Below are 16,136 nucleotides of genomic sequence, written 5' to 3'. Positions count from 1 at the left end.
ACACAAGCATACGCCTTTTGGCAAGATGGCTTCTTAATGTCGATCCTGGTGGATTTGCTAAGACTGTTAAAGGAATTTTCTAGTCTACGGCGCGCGTCAGGAAGTTAGGGCGAAAGTAAGCAGATATTCCCACATTATTAGATGCACTTGTAGTTTCTACGATCTATCCTAGGTACCCTATAAACATATACTGCTACTGTGATAATCGTCCCTTAGATTCCGATGTTAAAAACTGCTCCAAATAAGCAATCCTGGGTCATTATATGTAAAAAGGTTCATTGCAAATAATTGGGGCACAATCTGTGGCGAAATATACGTTTGCGCCAATCATTAACAAAAAAGGTAGCACTCGAATGTATGACCTAACTTCTTACCTTAGATCTCCTTTGTTAGAGTTCCAGAAGGCCTTCAACGACGAGTTACGCAAGTCAAAGCTCGAGTGGAATAGATATAGGGTTATTTTCGCGGACTACCATGGCATTCTTGGCATCAACAGGCCATTCTCATATGTTTCTTCTGCTGTAGATATAGCTAACCATAAGGGGGCCATTCCAGGGACTGTGAATGAACGCAGTACTTTTATACGTTCACGACATAGCCCAATTTGTTGCAGCGTTTGAGTAGAGATGACGTTTGCTATGGCGAGAAGGCTACATGAATGCTTTCATCAGGGTAACCCGTATCTACATGTGTGGAGACACTCTTAGTCTTGGGTATAACACTCAAGTCGTTATTGCCTAGTAGTTATCTGTCTATTAGCTATCGTGATCCTTGCATAGGAGTCAAAAGAGAAGAACAACGATTCAGCCATGAGTCCTACTTTTTTTGTCTCATGTCACTGACATGAAGTCAAATTTGCCATAGTGGTAGTTCAGGTTCGAAGTTATGTACTCTGAGTTAATAATAACGATGAATTGAACTAGCTAGTGGTAAAAACTTTATGTGTGTAGCCGAGTGTCCTTCCAACCAGCTGAGTAAGCTCGACCTCCAGATCGACAAGATTGGATATTCGCATAAACAGAACTAGTCGTGCCATTATTTTAGTTCTGGTTAATGGACACAACCGGTTGGCAAACTGAACTGACCAATTAATTAGATGAATCAGATGCAGGGCTAGTTAAAAGTAGTTATGATGCATTTATCTATATCCCGATATCCACTGGCTCATTAACAACAATATCCAGGGAATTGACCCATACTCTGACCAAGATAACCCCAGGGAGGGTCGCAGCCATTGCCACCAGCTTTCTGGTTGTCCGGGTTGAACTGGTAGATCCAACCTACAGTTATCAGTTATTTTTGACAATACTGAGGGCCATATTGTATAATGGGCTTACCGTTGGCACATTGGCAAATAGTAGGCACGCAGCAGCGAGGAGAAGCACTTGAATTTGTTAGTTTTGTACTATAGGCTTATATCGGATCACTTTTCTTACGCTGGGTAGCATCCGCTAGCGGGTGGTCCACGGGCCAAAAGCTCTTCATCCGAAGCCTGTTGGATGGGAGAAGCCCATGCCAATGCCGCAAGGGCTGCTACAGAAGAGAGAATATGACAAAACTTCATTGTAAGAAGGGTTTATAACAAATGTGTTGGTTGCGATGAACTAGAAACTCTGATAGATGCACAGGCTACAAACCAGCCTTGTATATTTATGTGTTCACTTACTGCGTTGTCCTTTGATTTGGCTTTAAGCATGAGAGTCGAAGACGAACCTCTCTTGTAAGTATTGGACACATACGAACCATCGGTTAAATCCTCCTAATGCACCAAACTGCGGCATAGTGAAGAATCTCGCCGATGTACTTCTGCGGCCCCTCTCGTAGTAGTTTGATGCCATTATCTACAGTTTTGTGGTTCAGTGCAATAAAGCTCCCTCATTGATGTGTATGCGGCTTCCCATTTGGATTGAATTAGCTTAGGGTCTCGAAACGAGCTATATCCGTGAAATGTTGACTTGGCTCCATCAGTGGTTGAAGGCTACTATACCATGTCTGGCAACAGAAGCAGTAGCTGGCTAGGCCTAAACAGACAGTCTCCGAAACCGCGTTACCTCCAACTTCTATTGTGGGAGAAAATATTTACTCGTGATGCTGATTGTTGTCACACTACACTCGTGGCAACCGGCGCTGTATAGTACTGAACCAACGTGCAGTATTTCCAACCTAGCCAAGCCTAGTAAGTCTAACTGGCCTAGGAACATAAGCCCAGCAATTGTAATCGATATGGACATTATGGTGGTGGGATCAAACTTACTGCTCAACCGAGGGAATACTGGAAACTCTAATCAACTGAACTGGACCCCCCCTGTGGTTGTATAGTACACCCCCCATTAGTTTGTATTATCTCGGTATCATCTCATGCTGTAAATTATTATTCGCCTTCTAATACGGCGACATTCAGTTACCTATTGTGACCAACAGTTTTCAGCTAACTCGCACGTCAGGGACATGCGCTCCGTCCTCGGCTAATACGCTTCTCATGTGATTGAGAAGACGAGGGAATTAAAAGACAGCCGTCCATTGCATGATGCTCATGTCCAATCAATGTTAGAATCTAGACCATGATATGCATACGGACTATATGCGGTAATTACTCTAGCTACCGCTGCGCATCACCTTTATCTTCAAGCCTGATAAGGTTGCCACAGGGTGCTATACTGAGGTGCCCCCATCCAAGCCTCACCTGACCATGATGTTGCTCGAGAGTAATAAGAAGCTTGTGGGCACGTCAAAAGGCTGCAGACTTTTGAGCACAATCCCATTTTTGTGCGAAAATTGAAAACAAGCTAAATATTTACGCGACTTATTTCATCTTGTGATTCGCAGCGATTCCCAGCCACTTTTGTTTTGTTTCACACATGCTATACGCACCGTAGACACCCGTGGTAGTGTTTCCATCAATACCAGCACATGCCGCCTTTTCTTTTTCACAGAGGTAGCCAAAGATCTTTCCAAAGTTTTCAGAAGAAAGGCTCTTTTTAGGCACGCATGACAGGGACCTGACCATGCAGTCGCAGAGGGTTTGGTCAGGCGTTGGTGGAAGAGACTTATTAGCTTTCCAGTTGCTGGACAGCGCCGGACATTCACCCATTTTTCCAGACGGAGTGTAGTCACTCATAAAAACGCCTTCGGGATCGGCCTTGACTACTTGCTGCTTCAATGCCTCAAAGTTTTTCATTCTTGTGGCTTGTCCGTCCTTGACCAGGATAAGTCCTTTGGGTCATGGTTAGTTAGGTTAGAAATCGGGTAAGTGCAGGTTTGGAGCCATATAGGTAACTTACCGAAGTCGTTCACTTCTTGGAAGTACATATAAACAATGCCACCACTAAAAACGCTCGACATCTTCTCTGAGTATAGGGCACCAGTTTCTTGGAAAATACGTGCTTCGGCGCCACCGGGTTCATTGCAGGCATACTCTGCAAAGAACACTGGTACAGAGTATGTCTTGAAGTATTCGGCATGTCTACTGTAGCTTGAGCGATCAATGTTGCTTTCCCCGCACCAGGAGTAGATGTTATAGCCCCAGAAGTCAATAGAGTCCTCTTGCTTATCACAGTTGAAGTAGTTGGAAATATCGTCTCGAATATCCTTGTCGTCATTAGCGGCATATCCCACACCAAGCCATCGCTTGATGTTAGAATTACTCTTGATATACTTCTTTGTGTCCCTCACTGCAGCCTTAACATAAGCTGAGGCGCCGGTGTTATTGTTTTTATTGCTAACTTCATTGCCAGCAAAAAAGCCAATTACATTAGAATATTTTGCGAGCTCGTCAACGACCCTTTGATAGTGCTCAAACAGTTTCGTGTTCCATTGTGGATCATCGCGATTAATTTGAGAACGCCCAGGTCGGATATAACGTAGATGCCAGCGTCTTGGAGCAGTTTCATGCAGACCGAATGATCGGCAGACGGGTCAATAGCGTAGGTTCGAATAGTGTTTGTCCCAAGCTCTTTCAACAAGGGAATATCTCGCTGACAGATCTTTGCATCAGATAGGGGATCGACATATTTGGTCGTCTTCATGCTGGTGGCGCCGGCCGCGGCGGTATCTTGCTGATATGCTATTCCTTTTATAAAGAATTGCGTTCCGTTCTCGAAGAAGAATTTCGATCCCTAATTAACCGTCACAAATTTGTTCCTGTGTTCATACTGCTACAGGAATCGGGAACAAACTTTGACTTGGATCGGAGGAAGGTCGGCAACAACGGTGGCCCCCCAGACGAAAAATGAGCAGAGAAGCCCTTTAAGCAACATTTTGAATACACAGCTTTGGAAAACTAGCAAGAAAGAGAAAACGAGCGACAATGAATGAGTTAGAACAAAAACGAATGGCCCAGAATGTGATTAACAAAAAGCAAAAGAGTGAAATGAGGGCAAAGGACGGATAAAGTTTGAGTGAGAATGGGAATAAGGGGTCAATCACAGCTAGAAGGCAAAGAACAGAAGAAACGTGAGGAGTTTGATAGGTGATTATCTGTGACCATTCTGAAATTCAACCCTAATGGTATAATTCTAATACGAGAGTTACAGCATGGACTTTGCCTTGGCACGTAACGCCAAGACTCCGATAATAATGGTTTACTGATCCTGCAACCTGATAGTCTATTTACAGAATAATTCTCGTGATGGCAACCAACTGCATCGGCTAGTTCAACAAGGACGTTTTGAGCCACTGGTCATCTTATACGTTGTACTTTGCACGGCCCGGCCGTTAGCGGCATTCATTACGCATTGTTATTTTTACAACTGGAAATGTTGCTGAATCTAGCCTTCTGCATATAGAATCATGGGAAAGAAAAGGTAGCTGTTCCGATACTGGGACATGCGGCCTGGAGACGAGATCGAAGAGGGCATATCGGTGGGTTTCCGGGCTGGGCAGTAAAAGTCTTGGCCTTGGCGTAACAGTGGTGCGGACATGACGAGGCGAAGCTTGCAGCGGCAGAGGCACGCTATCTAGTCACGCCAAATAATTCTCAAGTAAATAGAAATACAGTGCTAAGCATAAAAATTAGGTTGCTTGCAGAGGACCACCTTCAATCCGTTGCCTTGAGTAGACTGTATGCAGCCAGGATCGAGATTAAATAGTTTACCTAAACATGTGTCATCGTTGCAGATTCCAGCCCCCAACGAATCGGCCGGCTGGCTACAGGCTCCTCGAAGGCCGAAAGCTGCAAACCACTCCACCATCATTACTAGAGTCCCAAAATCAGATTAAACTCACAAGTCTCACTAAAAAGATATATTTCTGATACTACTTACTTATTCTTCAACGCTGGTCCTTTTGCGCCATGTATCCGCCCCACCATAGGCACTGGCAGATGCCCCGGTCGATAATGGAGAAGGCGGAAGGAAAATGAGCGGTGTAATATTAATCACGACTTTGTGCCTGTCTACCTTCTGAGAGCACATTCGTGTTTCATTCGCACTCACCTAGTGGCCTCCAGCTCGCACTCTGATGAATCCCGTCCTGAGGGTAGCTTGTGATAATTGTCACCGGCGTAAGACACGATGTGTGGCTGCCGCCGGCGGCGCCTGCGAACACTGCCGCCAGAGTGGCCGAACTTGTATTTTCTCGCCGAGGCATTTGATGGGACGGCCGCGCCGTGGATCTGCCCAGGCATCTGCACCATGTGTCAAAGACTTCACACCAAAGGACCATGGTTCAATGCAAGATGCCTCTTTGGGCAGTAACGGTGTCTACAACATGCCCCATCTCACAGTTCTGTAAGCGAAAACCGATAGTTCCAAACCATGATTTACTTCGACATACTGACTCTTGTCAACAAGTAATGATACACCGTTATGCGAGTTACTCGAGAACACCATGATACGCAACCCACTTTCACCCTCATTCTCAAACCCAGATACAGGTGACTCCAATGCTGAATTACCGACAAGTCGGTGTGAATCGGCCACCTGGCTCTGGCAACCGGAAAGAATTGAAATGCATCCTGAACTGAGCCCCGTGCCGTCAATTATCGATATTAATGCTGCACAATCACTCGAGTCACCTAGTAGCCTGGTGCAGATATACGAACAATTATCTAGGATACTGTTTGCTTTAAATATGGAAAGGCCGCCTCGGGAAGTGCACAAGATAGATGGCCACAAGTGGTTTGGGTCTATTAGCTGTCTTGTGTCCTCGTTGTGTGAAATTACTTCGCGGCTTCAACGCTTCAATACATTTGGCGAGGCAAGTGTTTCGCCATGTATGCTCCTGGTTGTGTCTGTCGTCAGCAACGTCGTACAAGTTTATGAGGCGGTCCTATAAAACCTCAAAAGCTCATGGAAGACTCCGGCTCAGCAATTGAACTTGCATGATAAACTTCAGATACTCGCAGATGCCAGTACCATGGAGTTTCACCTGGTCTCGCTGCGCAGAATCTACGACCATAACATTATCGACCTGCCCAATAAGTACGCAGGGCAGCGGCTCGATAAGCTACTGGGTGTACTGCAGCGATGTATTCAACACTGGCGTTTAATAGACTTATCAACTGCCCCCGGCACACAAAATGCAGGCATACTGTGAATTTTGAAAATGCTCAAGCTACGGTTGACGTTGAAGCAGCGCTATTATCAACCTGAAAGGTCAACTCGAGGCGAAAAAATGGGCAGAAACTTAATTAATTTGCGCTACATGGAAAAATAATATCCATAATAAATATTCATCTCGAACAAAGGAAAAAGGTTAAGGTGGCTTTAAAAAAAAAAAGGTGAACTCCTACCCAGCATAAGGAGGCTGGCCATTTTCGGCACAAACTTACTTCCCTTGATTTCTTCCAGGGACGTATTCAGATTAGGGGCTGTGAACAAGCTCGGTGACGATACCCTTGTTGGTGTAGCCGCCGTTGACAAATTCCTTTCTTTTGTGCAGCGGATCGGTGGTGTTGACAACAACGCCCATCTGGCCATCAGCAGTTCCACACCCAACAATAGCTTTGTAAGTGTCTGCAGTCATCCCATACATATAGAAGAACCTACTTGTGCGCTATAATTACCAGGGTGCCTCGAATTGCCTTTGGTGTATTACATTACGGATTCCGACGCGCCTTCACTCGCCGGCACGGCGAGATTAAAGCGGTGGCTTAGAGATGTTTGAGGCAGAATTCACTGCTGATTGTAATTTAACACCAACAGGAATTTGCGGAACCTGGAGAAAAGCCACAAGAGCTCCACTTCATCATAATAGGCTCCGAGATGCCTTTTCGGCGAGTTAATCTGCATGTAATTACCGCTAAGATGGATCATCCTGGAGCTCTGGATAGAACGGTTTTATAAGACGAGCTACTAGATCCCTGAGCTTGTATCCTTAAAAGTGGTATAAACGATACATATTCCAATCACATGACGTTTATACTCGCTTTAATTTCTAAGCTCCACATGCCAGATCAGGCTACATATTCTACAAGAATGCAGTTGACGATGGAGCAGATCTAATAGGCAATAAGCCAGCTAAGGAAGTTATTGATGCCGTTATTGAAGATGAAAACCGCTGCGGTGAAGAGTGTAGCAATGCCATTGTGTCAGTTTCCCTGTAAGCCACAAGAGTGTTTTTCCAATTGAGCTTCCTCATTGACGAGCCGGGCACGGCTGATGACGACGTGATCAAGGTCCGTGGAGCCGACGGCAGAAAACGGACACTCTCTCTTTAAGCAAGTAGAATGTATCACAGTGCTTCAGGGATATGTATAGTATACTTCATTGATATATATCACTACCCAAGACGATGACTGCAACTTTCCAACAGCATCTTTTTTACTTTCTCAAACCTGAAAAATAGGAATTTACAAAACGGGTGTGGTGACACTTTGAGGAAGCCAATATTACCTAACGGCTGGAGTTTATCTTAGGAGCGCTTTAGCTTTATATCTTTCCGTGCTGCAGCAGCAAACTAACCAACTTTTCCGCTCTGCAATTGTCTATCATCATTTCCATCGTGATATCTTTCCAAACTTGGTCTCTATAAACTTTGCATCAGGGAGCGACAATATGAGATCCTCAGATATCAAAATATGGTACCTCCTTTACATAGTAATTCTAGAATCGTATTGTCGAAATATGGAGCGTATGTTTCCATGCTGACCATGTAGCGGCTAGAAAATATATAAGTTTCCTTATTACACACCTCCTGGCAATTTAGACAGCTAGTTATTGATATATTAATCAGCGTGGAAGGCTATCAACCATTTACTAGCTACCTGTACCGTGATTGCTCGAGCCCAGCCTAACTGATCCGCTAACCTAAACCACGAGTCTAAGGTTTATTTCTTGGGAATTAATGATTTATTACGCTTATGGAACCTGATTTATCACACTTATATATAATTGATGTCAAATATTATTTGTTAATTGGTGCTATATAATTTAACTCCTTCTGCTATTCCAAAAGTTGTATAGCAATAATGCTATAGCAACCTTAGAAACTGGGAATCATCTACTCTGTGACAATGAACTTGTCCCAATTCCATCCCTGGTGAGAAGGAACAATGCAATTATCGCTGTTCGCTCCTCCTAGTTGTGTTACAGGGCCCTCATAACATAAAGATCCCGCGTAGCATGCATCGTATGCATAGATATGACAGATATCGTTCCAAAGCCAGCCAACAATAGCACTCCTGTAGTAACCCCGGAACACTAACTTCTGTCTTTTAAGCGGCTACGCCGCCTCAAAGTTGCCTCTCAGCCTAGCCCCACTGCTCTCTCACACAACTCCAGACTTGCCATCTGCAGTATTTAGCAATGTTCGAATGGGATTGGTTTGAAATAAACCTCAGCGGCGCTGTTGTCTTCGGTCTTTCCACTGTCGATTGGCAAGCTCTCCTTGCTGTTCGGGCTCCAGCTTTTGAAGATTAAATCCCAAAATTAGATAGTCAACGACAACTAACCACTCCTCTACAACAGCTAACCCAATACGTACCCCAACATTTCCACCGACAACTGAAAAGGTATTGTTGTGCAGGAAAATCGCTAGGATAGAATACGTAAGGCGCACGAAAATAAGCGGCCAAGCAATAGCTATTGCGACGGGGCTGCGGCGTTCCTGGATAGGTACAGCTGTTCTATAACCAGATGATATTACCAGTATAAAGGTAATTCCAGCGAACGCAATAATGTAAAGTATAACACCGACTTTGGCAGTGGTAGAGACTGTAATTTTACCATTACTCGATGATCCAGAAGTGCCGCCGGCGATACTAAGAATTAAGCCGAGGGTGATAAGAAGTTGGACTAGGCGAAACTGTTTCATGCCGAATACTTGGGTCCCGCGAGAATTAATCCAATCAACGCTACGATGCGTCTTAGTTCTGCATCAATAAATTTAGGGGGGTGGACGTACAACCGAGAGAGAACCCCTAGTGTCGCAAGCAGAAGTGGCGATATGCCAATCGAGTCCATGATAAGCGTAGACTTCAAGAGACCTGTCGAGCTATCATGATATGTCAGAAGCTGGCATATCGCACCACCGATGCGGACACCGCACAGGATGATAGTGTAGAGCCATCCTGATGCCCGGTGTAGCCCATGGCGTGAAGTGACCATGATAGCTGCGATTAGGGCCGGTATGTACGCTACAATCTCCGCAATGGAGACATAGCCCGCAGCACTTAAAGTCATGATGGATTGGATAGATTTCGGTAACGCGAGAGCCTTTGACTTTGTTGTGCTGGTCGGCCTTCGCTCAGTATACAGTAGGACAATGTTTGGAGGCTTTTATTTAACTAGTTTATGTATGTGGCCCTTAGAGACCTTTTAAATCTTTTTACAAGACGTGCTTCGTATCTGACCCTTTCTGCTAGCTTTGAACAATGCAGGCATGTCAAAGATTACCCAAAAGGGTAGGCTCTACGGCCAAATTTTGACAAGCTGTTGTGCACCGGAACAAGTTGATCATCTAGCAATAAAATTTCATCAGACCCTAACTGCGCCACCCTATTGCGTCATGTACTCCATAAACCGTGAAGCAGAAAGAATCTGTCGTGAACGATCTGAAGCCCGACGGGAGGACGCCACTATCTTTGGTGGTAGGCGATGCGTAGGCGCAGCTACAATAACTACAATGAATATACAATGCTAGTTGGATCGGAGCTGCCGAGCACAAGGCCGGACCCTACGATCCAATGGAACGCCGTTCACAAAGCGGTTGCGACAAGCTAGATTCGTCCTTCGAAAATGAAGCTGATCAATAAACTATCTATGAGATACATGCATGAGCCTTTCCATTCCTGGTATCCACTTCGGCGCTAAGCATTTACAGCCTACATGTCCACTGGTATCTTCTTTTTTGGTGGTACAGCCAATCGCTAGCGCCGGATCGCTCCGTACATGTACTTGGTGCATAAGCCGTGATGCCGCTCTGAACAGTCAGTGTTGAAAGAGACAAGGGCTGACGACGTAATATGGCTGCGAAAATGTTTGAGGACCACTGTCCGAGAAGTTGACTGTAAAAGAAGTAGATGTGGCCGGAAACCGAAGGTGCGGCAGGCAGAAGGGGAAGGTCTTCGTAGCCAAGCGGTTTCATGTTATAAGAAAAGAAGTATCCGACTACATTCTTCATAGTCTTCTCCGTATAGTCCTCCAATTTTTTCACGGATTATGGCATTACTTAGAGATACAATTCGGTCCACTATTGGAGCCGATCAAGCCAATCATGGCTTCGGCGGACCATATCTGTCCTTGGATAGAAACAGATCAAGCAATAGCGGAAGCCATCGCGACCGAAGAAGCTCCGTTTATCGCGGTGAGCAGTACGCAGCTTCTAGCTGAGTTACGAATAGGTATGGGTACATGTATGATAAGCAGGATTATCTACGTGACCGCTCAGACCGTCATCAAAGTGTCGCGTAGTATGACGACGACACAACTCTCAATCGGAACTATTACCAATCTCCAAGATATCTCGAATATGTGACGCCAATGCGGCAAGGTGGCTCCTGAATTTGCCTGCATAGTGAATCATAATGAGAGTCAAGGTCGTTCTTAAGGAGACGGCTCAAAACCAACTATCCCCAATTCTGACGAGGCCTGCGCCTTGGGGCGTTTGAGAAAGAGGCATTTCTACATGTAGTGACTTTGTAGGTAACATATGATATCTGCTATTGGATTGGCTATGGTAGCACGTTTTTAGTGTCACTGGCATAGTGCCGCTTTAGTGACCATTGGCTATGACACGCTGCCTAATAGTTTTAGCAGTCAATCTCCCTCAGCATCTCAAAGAACACAGCTTATATTTGAAGTTTAGGTCATGCTCTCAACTATGGTACGACTGAGTCTCACTTGGTATATTTGAGTATACGCAAGAACAATGATTCTGTCTCCTGCCAAAGCAAAGTTCTGCATTGGGTGTTGATCAGAATCAACAACCATAGGCCCTTGAATTCCCAAGGCGTTTATCATTCCAAGAACCTTGCCCGATGAATTGCGAATCACAATTCCATCGGCTTCTCCAGTCCAAACCCGCCCGTCATCATCAAGATGCAGTCCATCAGATATACCGCGCTGGGTGATGCCAAACAAACGCTTATTATAGGGAAATCCATCCAGACTAAGATCAAATTCATATATTGCCGAAGTATCGCTGCCGTAGTATTGTTCTGTCGATGACGTCTGTACAAACCCGCTGCCTGGGATTTGTTTACTCGGTGTATCCGTAACATATAGTTTAGTGCTGTCCTTATTCACCCGGATGCCATTCGGGATGAGAATATCCGTGCGGTCGATAACAGGCAGCAATGTCTCCTTTTTAGGATCCCAGCGCCACGTTGCATCAGGAATCGTGGGATATTTACCGTTGCTGTAATAATAACTCAGAGGGTCGTCGGTGAAGAATAACCACGAATTATTGTTTCTACAACCCCAGGTCAAATCATTTGGACCATTAAGTCTTAGACCAAAGTAGCTGTCGACGGCAATCCGTGCATTAAGGGTTACCGGATCTATCTCGTAGATGGCCGGCGGGATTGTCGCGTTTCCATCCCCTGCAATGTATACTTTTCCGTTGAAGTACCCACCACCGTTCGGATTGAGAATTGGAATACCGTTCGATGAGATGGCCAAGGGTTTGACACTGTGGTCGCTCATGTCCAGAATGCTCGTATAGCTAAAGTTATCTACCGAGCTTGACGACATCCACACTTGATTGTGATCCCATACCCATATTCCCATTTCGTCTGCCACTGGCTTGTTGTCAGGGCTGGTGTATAGAAGCTCCAGCGTAGCATCTTTTGCCAATAGATCCTCAAACTCGTCATCATAGGCAACGAACGGTTTCATTGAAGCGGTATAATCGTGGAGGCCAGTTGTCTGAAGGAAAGACTCGGAAGAGTTGCCAGTAAAGTTGGTAGAGACGTTATACAGCAGAGTCGGGTTCAGCCGTAGAACATTCTGGTGCGTAACAGCCACTACGAAGGTTTTGGTCACAAGAATTAAGAGAGCAAGTTGGACCCATTCTCTGGTTAGATAAATCATCGTGTCAAATTTTGAATGTGAACTGTCGCTAGGTCTGGATTGCGTGTACAGCGTAGGTACAACGGGAACATTTTATATTTCACGAATCACGGTGCACGCTACCTCTGTGTCCTTTTCCACAAGTTTTATGACGTATATTTCCCCCCTAGACCATAGAGAACCCAGCACAGAAGCGCCAGCTGCTAGATTTGCGGTACAGAGCATGCCTTTGTCATCTCACAACGGGGGACGTGAAGCTCCACATAAACTCATATTCAAATTAAGAATCACGGACGCTAGGACTGAATCCAGTAGGCAACTCGGTCGTATGACACATGGTTTAGGTTCTCAGGCGTAGGCTGGAGACCTGAGCCATCCATAAGGGAAGAGATTTACCGCCATCTAGTACTCCGTAACTTGGGGGTGCTCTAAGCCCAAATGATTGATATCGTGGATGCCAACATCGCTCTAGCTTTAGCGCTCTCACTCGCCGAGCCATTTCCGCGCTAGAGTCGAACTGCTTGCCAAAATGGAGTACCTACCTACATGTAGTCATACCACCAGCTACGGACACTAAATGGTGGGGTACAACGTCCCGGCCTGGTGTACCCCATTATCTCCTAGTAATATTGTGTCGAAGAGTCAGAGTGCGTGAAAAGACGGGGCGCAATGTCAGTCTCGAGGCCGCTGGAGTTACCCTGTACCTAGCAGTTTGTTATTGTCCATTTTAGAAATTTATCTACCATATTGATTGTGTACGGATCATACTTTGACGTACACTATTAACTGTTTAGGACATTGATTCATAATGTGAATTATGTATATTTTTGACTATATTCTACTTACTCTATTACCTATTTGATTGAGACATGTTTGCTTGCTCCAGATCACTTACGCGTGTCTCAGTAGCATATATGTATAATATAAACTTAGCGACAGCTGATGTACTGGTCCTCTGAGCACAGATATATTCGTATCCAATACCCCTCACTGTGCCCCGCCTTATCTTTTATGCATGATATTAAATGCCAGCGCTGAATTTTACGCTGCTGGCGTTCCACCAAGTTCATAGATGTGCAGAGTATACTCTGTAGAGTTGCCAATCATAACTTCAGCTGTGTGTTTGTTTACGAGTATCCCTAGTAAGGATGATTAATGTTTAATATCCGCGATTTATTCTCAATATCTTGTTGCAAGCATCTCGAAGGTGCGATACTCTGCAAGTTGTTGTGAACTAGTTCTGGCACTAATGTGGAGCTAAGACGCACTAGCTTTGTGTCCAGATAGATATCACTGCCGTTTCCACCAAGCCTTGAAAACCCGCAACTTCTCAATTCTCCTCGTGATAATAAACATAACATGGCTGGGTTGGAGGCTTATCCCGAGCTCGCCGACTCGCGCAGCATTCGGGTCATCAAACTTCATGGCGCTGCTAACCTCAATGACGATATTCGGTTCGATCTCCTTGCCATGTCTCTCGATGAGCCTTTGCCATATGAGGCTATCTCATATACATGGTCCGGGCAGGCGCTCGATCGGCCTGTATATGCTAACGGCAAAGAGTATCTTGTCACTAGAAATGCGGAGGATGTCATGAGGAGACTACGCCCAAACAGGCCTGAACATTTCCGCAATCTGTGGATTGATGCCATCTGCATTAACCAAAAAGATGACAGAGAAAAGGCGGTAGAAGTGCAACTGATGTTTGAAATCTATGCCAATGCAAAGTGTGTCAATATTTGGCTTGGCCAAGGAACTGAATCAACTGCTCTCGCCCTCAAGTGGCTTAGATGGTATAGTTGGTCGTTTTCTGCAACTTGGAAAACCCAGGCAAAATTTGCGGGGGCTATTACGTCTGCGGATTCAATCTTTATAAGGCTGCTTTTGGGGATAGCAGCAGTAAGCATGTCATGTATCTGCGCATGCATCATGATGCTTGTTGGAGCCGTGGTCATATTGCCTTTTGGGCTGTTACCCATTCTCAAAAGTGGGCAGTCTTATTATCCCCCATTTTCAGCTTTCCTAGCTAATAAATACCCTTTCAGGCCATAAAAAGCTGTTTCAAGCTGGTTTGACAGACTTGTCGTCTATGGAGTACTGGGAGAGAGCATGGACGGTTCAAGAAGCAAACGCGAACGAATTGTGCTTTATTCTGTGCGGATCATCTGCACCGTTTCGCCTTGATCTATTTTACATGAGCCACAATATGATCCCACCTATGTATATCTTCAGCTCTCTTAACAACAGCAAACCAAACCAGCGATATGGCTTACACATACTTGACATATACCACACTCGTACGCGGGCAGAATTTAGCGACCACATCTTCAATGTTCTTTGTAAGACAAAAGCAACGATAGCCAAAGACAAATTGTTTGCCATGAGGGCCATGTTTCCAGACAGCCTAGGTGCATTGACCATCGACTACTCAGTCTCTGACAGCGATGTTTATACAGAAGCCGCTCATATTGTCCTGGAGGAGACTCAGAACGTCGAATTCTTCAGGTATGCTTGCCAATCTGGTCGAGAGGACAGGTACCCTACCTGGGTGCCACCATGGACATCACTTGTCGATATACCGGAATGGATCTGTAAGTTTACGCCGGCGGCAATTTCTCAGAAGGCTATTATAGTAGGAGGGGATGATACGAAAGTGCTCAAGTTAAAAGGACTGCTAGTTGATAGAGCTATGTCAGCTATCAGTGAACGGTTCCCCACTGTAGCACCACTGCAAGCCCCGTGGTCGCGCACGCTGGATCTCAATCTCGCGAAAGAGGCCCTTGTGGTGTTTCGAGAATGGATAGGTTCAACTGGAGCAGCAAATAACCAGGATCCAAGTATGCATCAACTGGCGTGGTTGATATCTGAAATGGCCAAACTGAATACGGGAGATATTCTTGCTTGGCTTCAATTAATATGGACAGAAGATAATTTTGGTATGGAGAAACTTTGGGATTACGGGCTGCATGGGGGAAATGTCTGCGATTCTCGGAATATTACCGTGAAGTTTTTGCAGCTGGTCAGTGGCAGGTCGTTTTTCATGACGGAGAGTGGAAGAATAGGAATGTCAACTTTGGTCATATGTCCAGAAGACGAGGTTGCGCTGCTTACGGGAGAGAAACTGCCATACATTATTCGCAAAAGTCTCGACCGCCCAGACAAATACACATTAGTAGCTCCATGTTGGCTAAGCGGTGCTCTCATGGGTGAATTGTGGCCGGATTGGAATGGGCGCCTGGATGACCTGGAAGATATTGAGTTAATTTGAAACCGCGCGCCTCAAAGCGGTGGAAACGGAGTGTCTTTCATTCCTTGGAAGCCTTGATATGGCCGAAGACTATATAAATATCAGCAAGATCTATGCACAGTCAAATTTCACCAAACTTCTTTAATGGATTTTTCTTTACTACATGAGAAAAATCCGTTTGTTTTCTCTGAGGCCTCTTTGTTATACTGAATTGAGTCCTTTTCCCACCGCCGTTCTGGAGTTGGTCAACCGCCAAGGAAATATTGTGCAGGTTCATAGCCGTCAGAGCAATCATGGATTTAGTTGTCACCAATTATAAGCTCGATCAGCTGAGTATAGTTGCTTGGATCTTTCTGATCAATTCTGATGTCAAAACAAGACCAAGCCTGAGAGCGCCAGTAAGTTATCTCGCGATACCATGCTGCACAATGCTACGTAAT

General features: G+C 45.2%; 5 protein-coding genes across 5 annotated transcripts; 2 read left to right on the top strand and 3 right to left on the bottom strand.

The window, feature by feature from the left end:
- Positions 1–1,167: 1,167 nt before the first annotated feature.
- On the bottom strand, positions 1,168–4,256 carry GGI43DRAFT_432386 (carbohydrate-binding module family 43 protein; the record flags this gene model as incomplete). The annotated part of the gene is made up of 7 exons (XM_083209560.1): positions 1,168–1,280; positions 1,338–1,384; positions 1,437–1,533; positions 2,872–3,213; positions 3,282–3,722; positions 3,800–4,115; positions 4,176–4,256. 7 exons carry the CDS (start codon positions 4,254–4,256, stop codon positions 1,168–1,170), a joined length of 1,437 nt encoding a protein of 478 aa, XP_083055186.1.
- Positions 4,257–5,706: 1,450 nt separating this feature from the next.
- On the top strand, positions 5,707–6,534 carry GGI43DRAFT_426589 (uncharacterized protein; the record flags this gene model as incomplete). Its single annotated transcript, XM_083208677.1, has 3 exons — positions 5,707–5,726; positions 6,051–6,264; positions 6,295–6,534. The coding sequence occupies 3 exons, from the start codon at positions 5,707–5,709 to the stop codon at positions 6,532–6,534; spliced, it is 474 nt and encodes a 157-aa protein (XP_083055185.1).
- A 2,241-nt stretch (positions 6,535–8,775) lies between these two features.
- Positions 8,776–9,620, bottom strand: GGI43DRAFT_388898 (uncharacterized protein; the record flags this gene model as incomplete). Its single annotated transcript, XM_083204129.1, has 2 exons — positions 8,776–9,292; positions 9,343–9,620. The coding sequence occupies 2 exons, from the start codon at positions 9,618–9,620 to the stop codon at positions 8,776–8,778; spliced, it is 795 nt and encodes a 264-aa protein (XP_083055184.1).
- Positions 9,621–11,082: 1,462 nt separating this feature from the next.
- On the bottom strand, positions 11,083–12,499 carry GGI43DRAFT_418942 (SMP-30/gluconolactonase/LRE family protein). The gene has a single exon (XM_083207614.1). The coding sequence runs from the start codon at positions 12,468–12,470 to the stop codon at positions 11,241–11,243; it is 1,230 nt and encodes a 409-aa protein (XP_083055183.1). The 5' UTR covers positions 12,471–12,499; the 3' UTR covers positions 11,083–11,240.
- Positions 12,500–13,516: 1,017 nt separating this feature from the next.
- Positions 13,517–15,767, top strand: GGI43DRAFT_303286 (heterokaryon incompatibility protein domain-containing protein). The gene is made up of 3 exons (XM_083201574.1): positions 13,517–13,656; positions 13,712–14,436; positions 14,495–15,767. Exons 2-3 carry the CDS (start codon positions 13,809–13,811, stop codon positions 15,715–15,717), a joined length of 1,851 nt encoding a protein of 616 aa, XP_083055182.1. The 5' UTR covers positions 13,517–13,656; positions 13,712–13,808; the 3' UTR covers positions 15,718–15,767.
- Positions 15,768–16,136: the final 369 nt, after the last annotated feature.

This window comes from Trichoderma evansii (assembly GCF_050947405.1).
Source record: "Trichoderma evansii strain SZMC 28006 chromosome Unknown GGI43scaffold_42, whole genome shotgun sequence".
Lineage (NCBI taxonomy): Eukaryota > Fungi > Ascomycota > Sordariomycetes > Hypocreales > Hypocreaceae > Trichoderma > Trichoderma evansii.
Note: the sequence above shows the minus strand (reverse complement) of the source record. Positions and strands in the feature narration are given on the sequence as shown.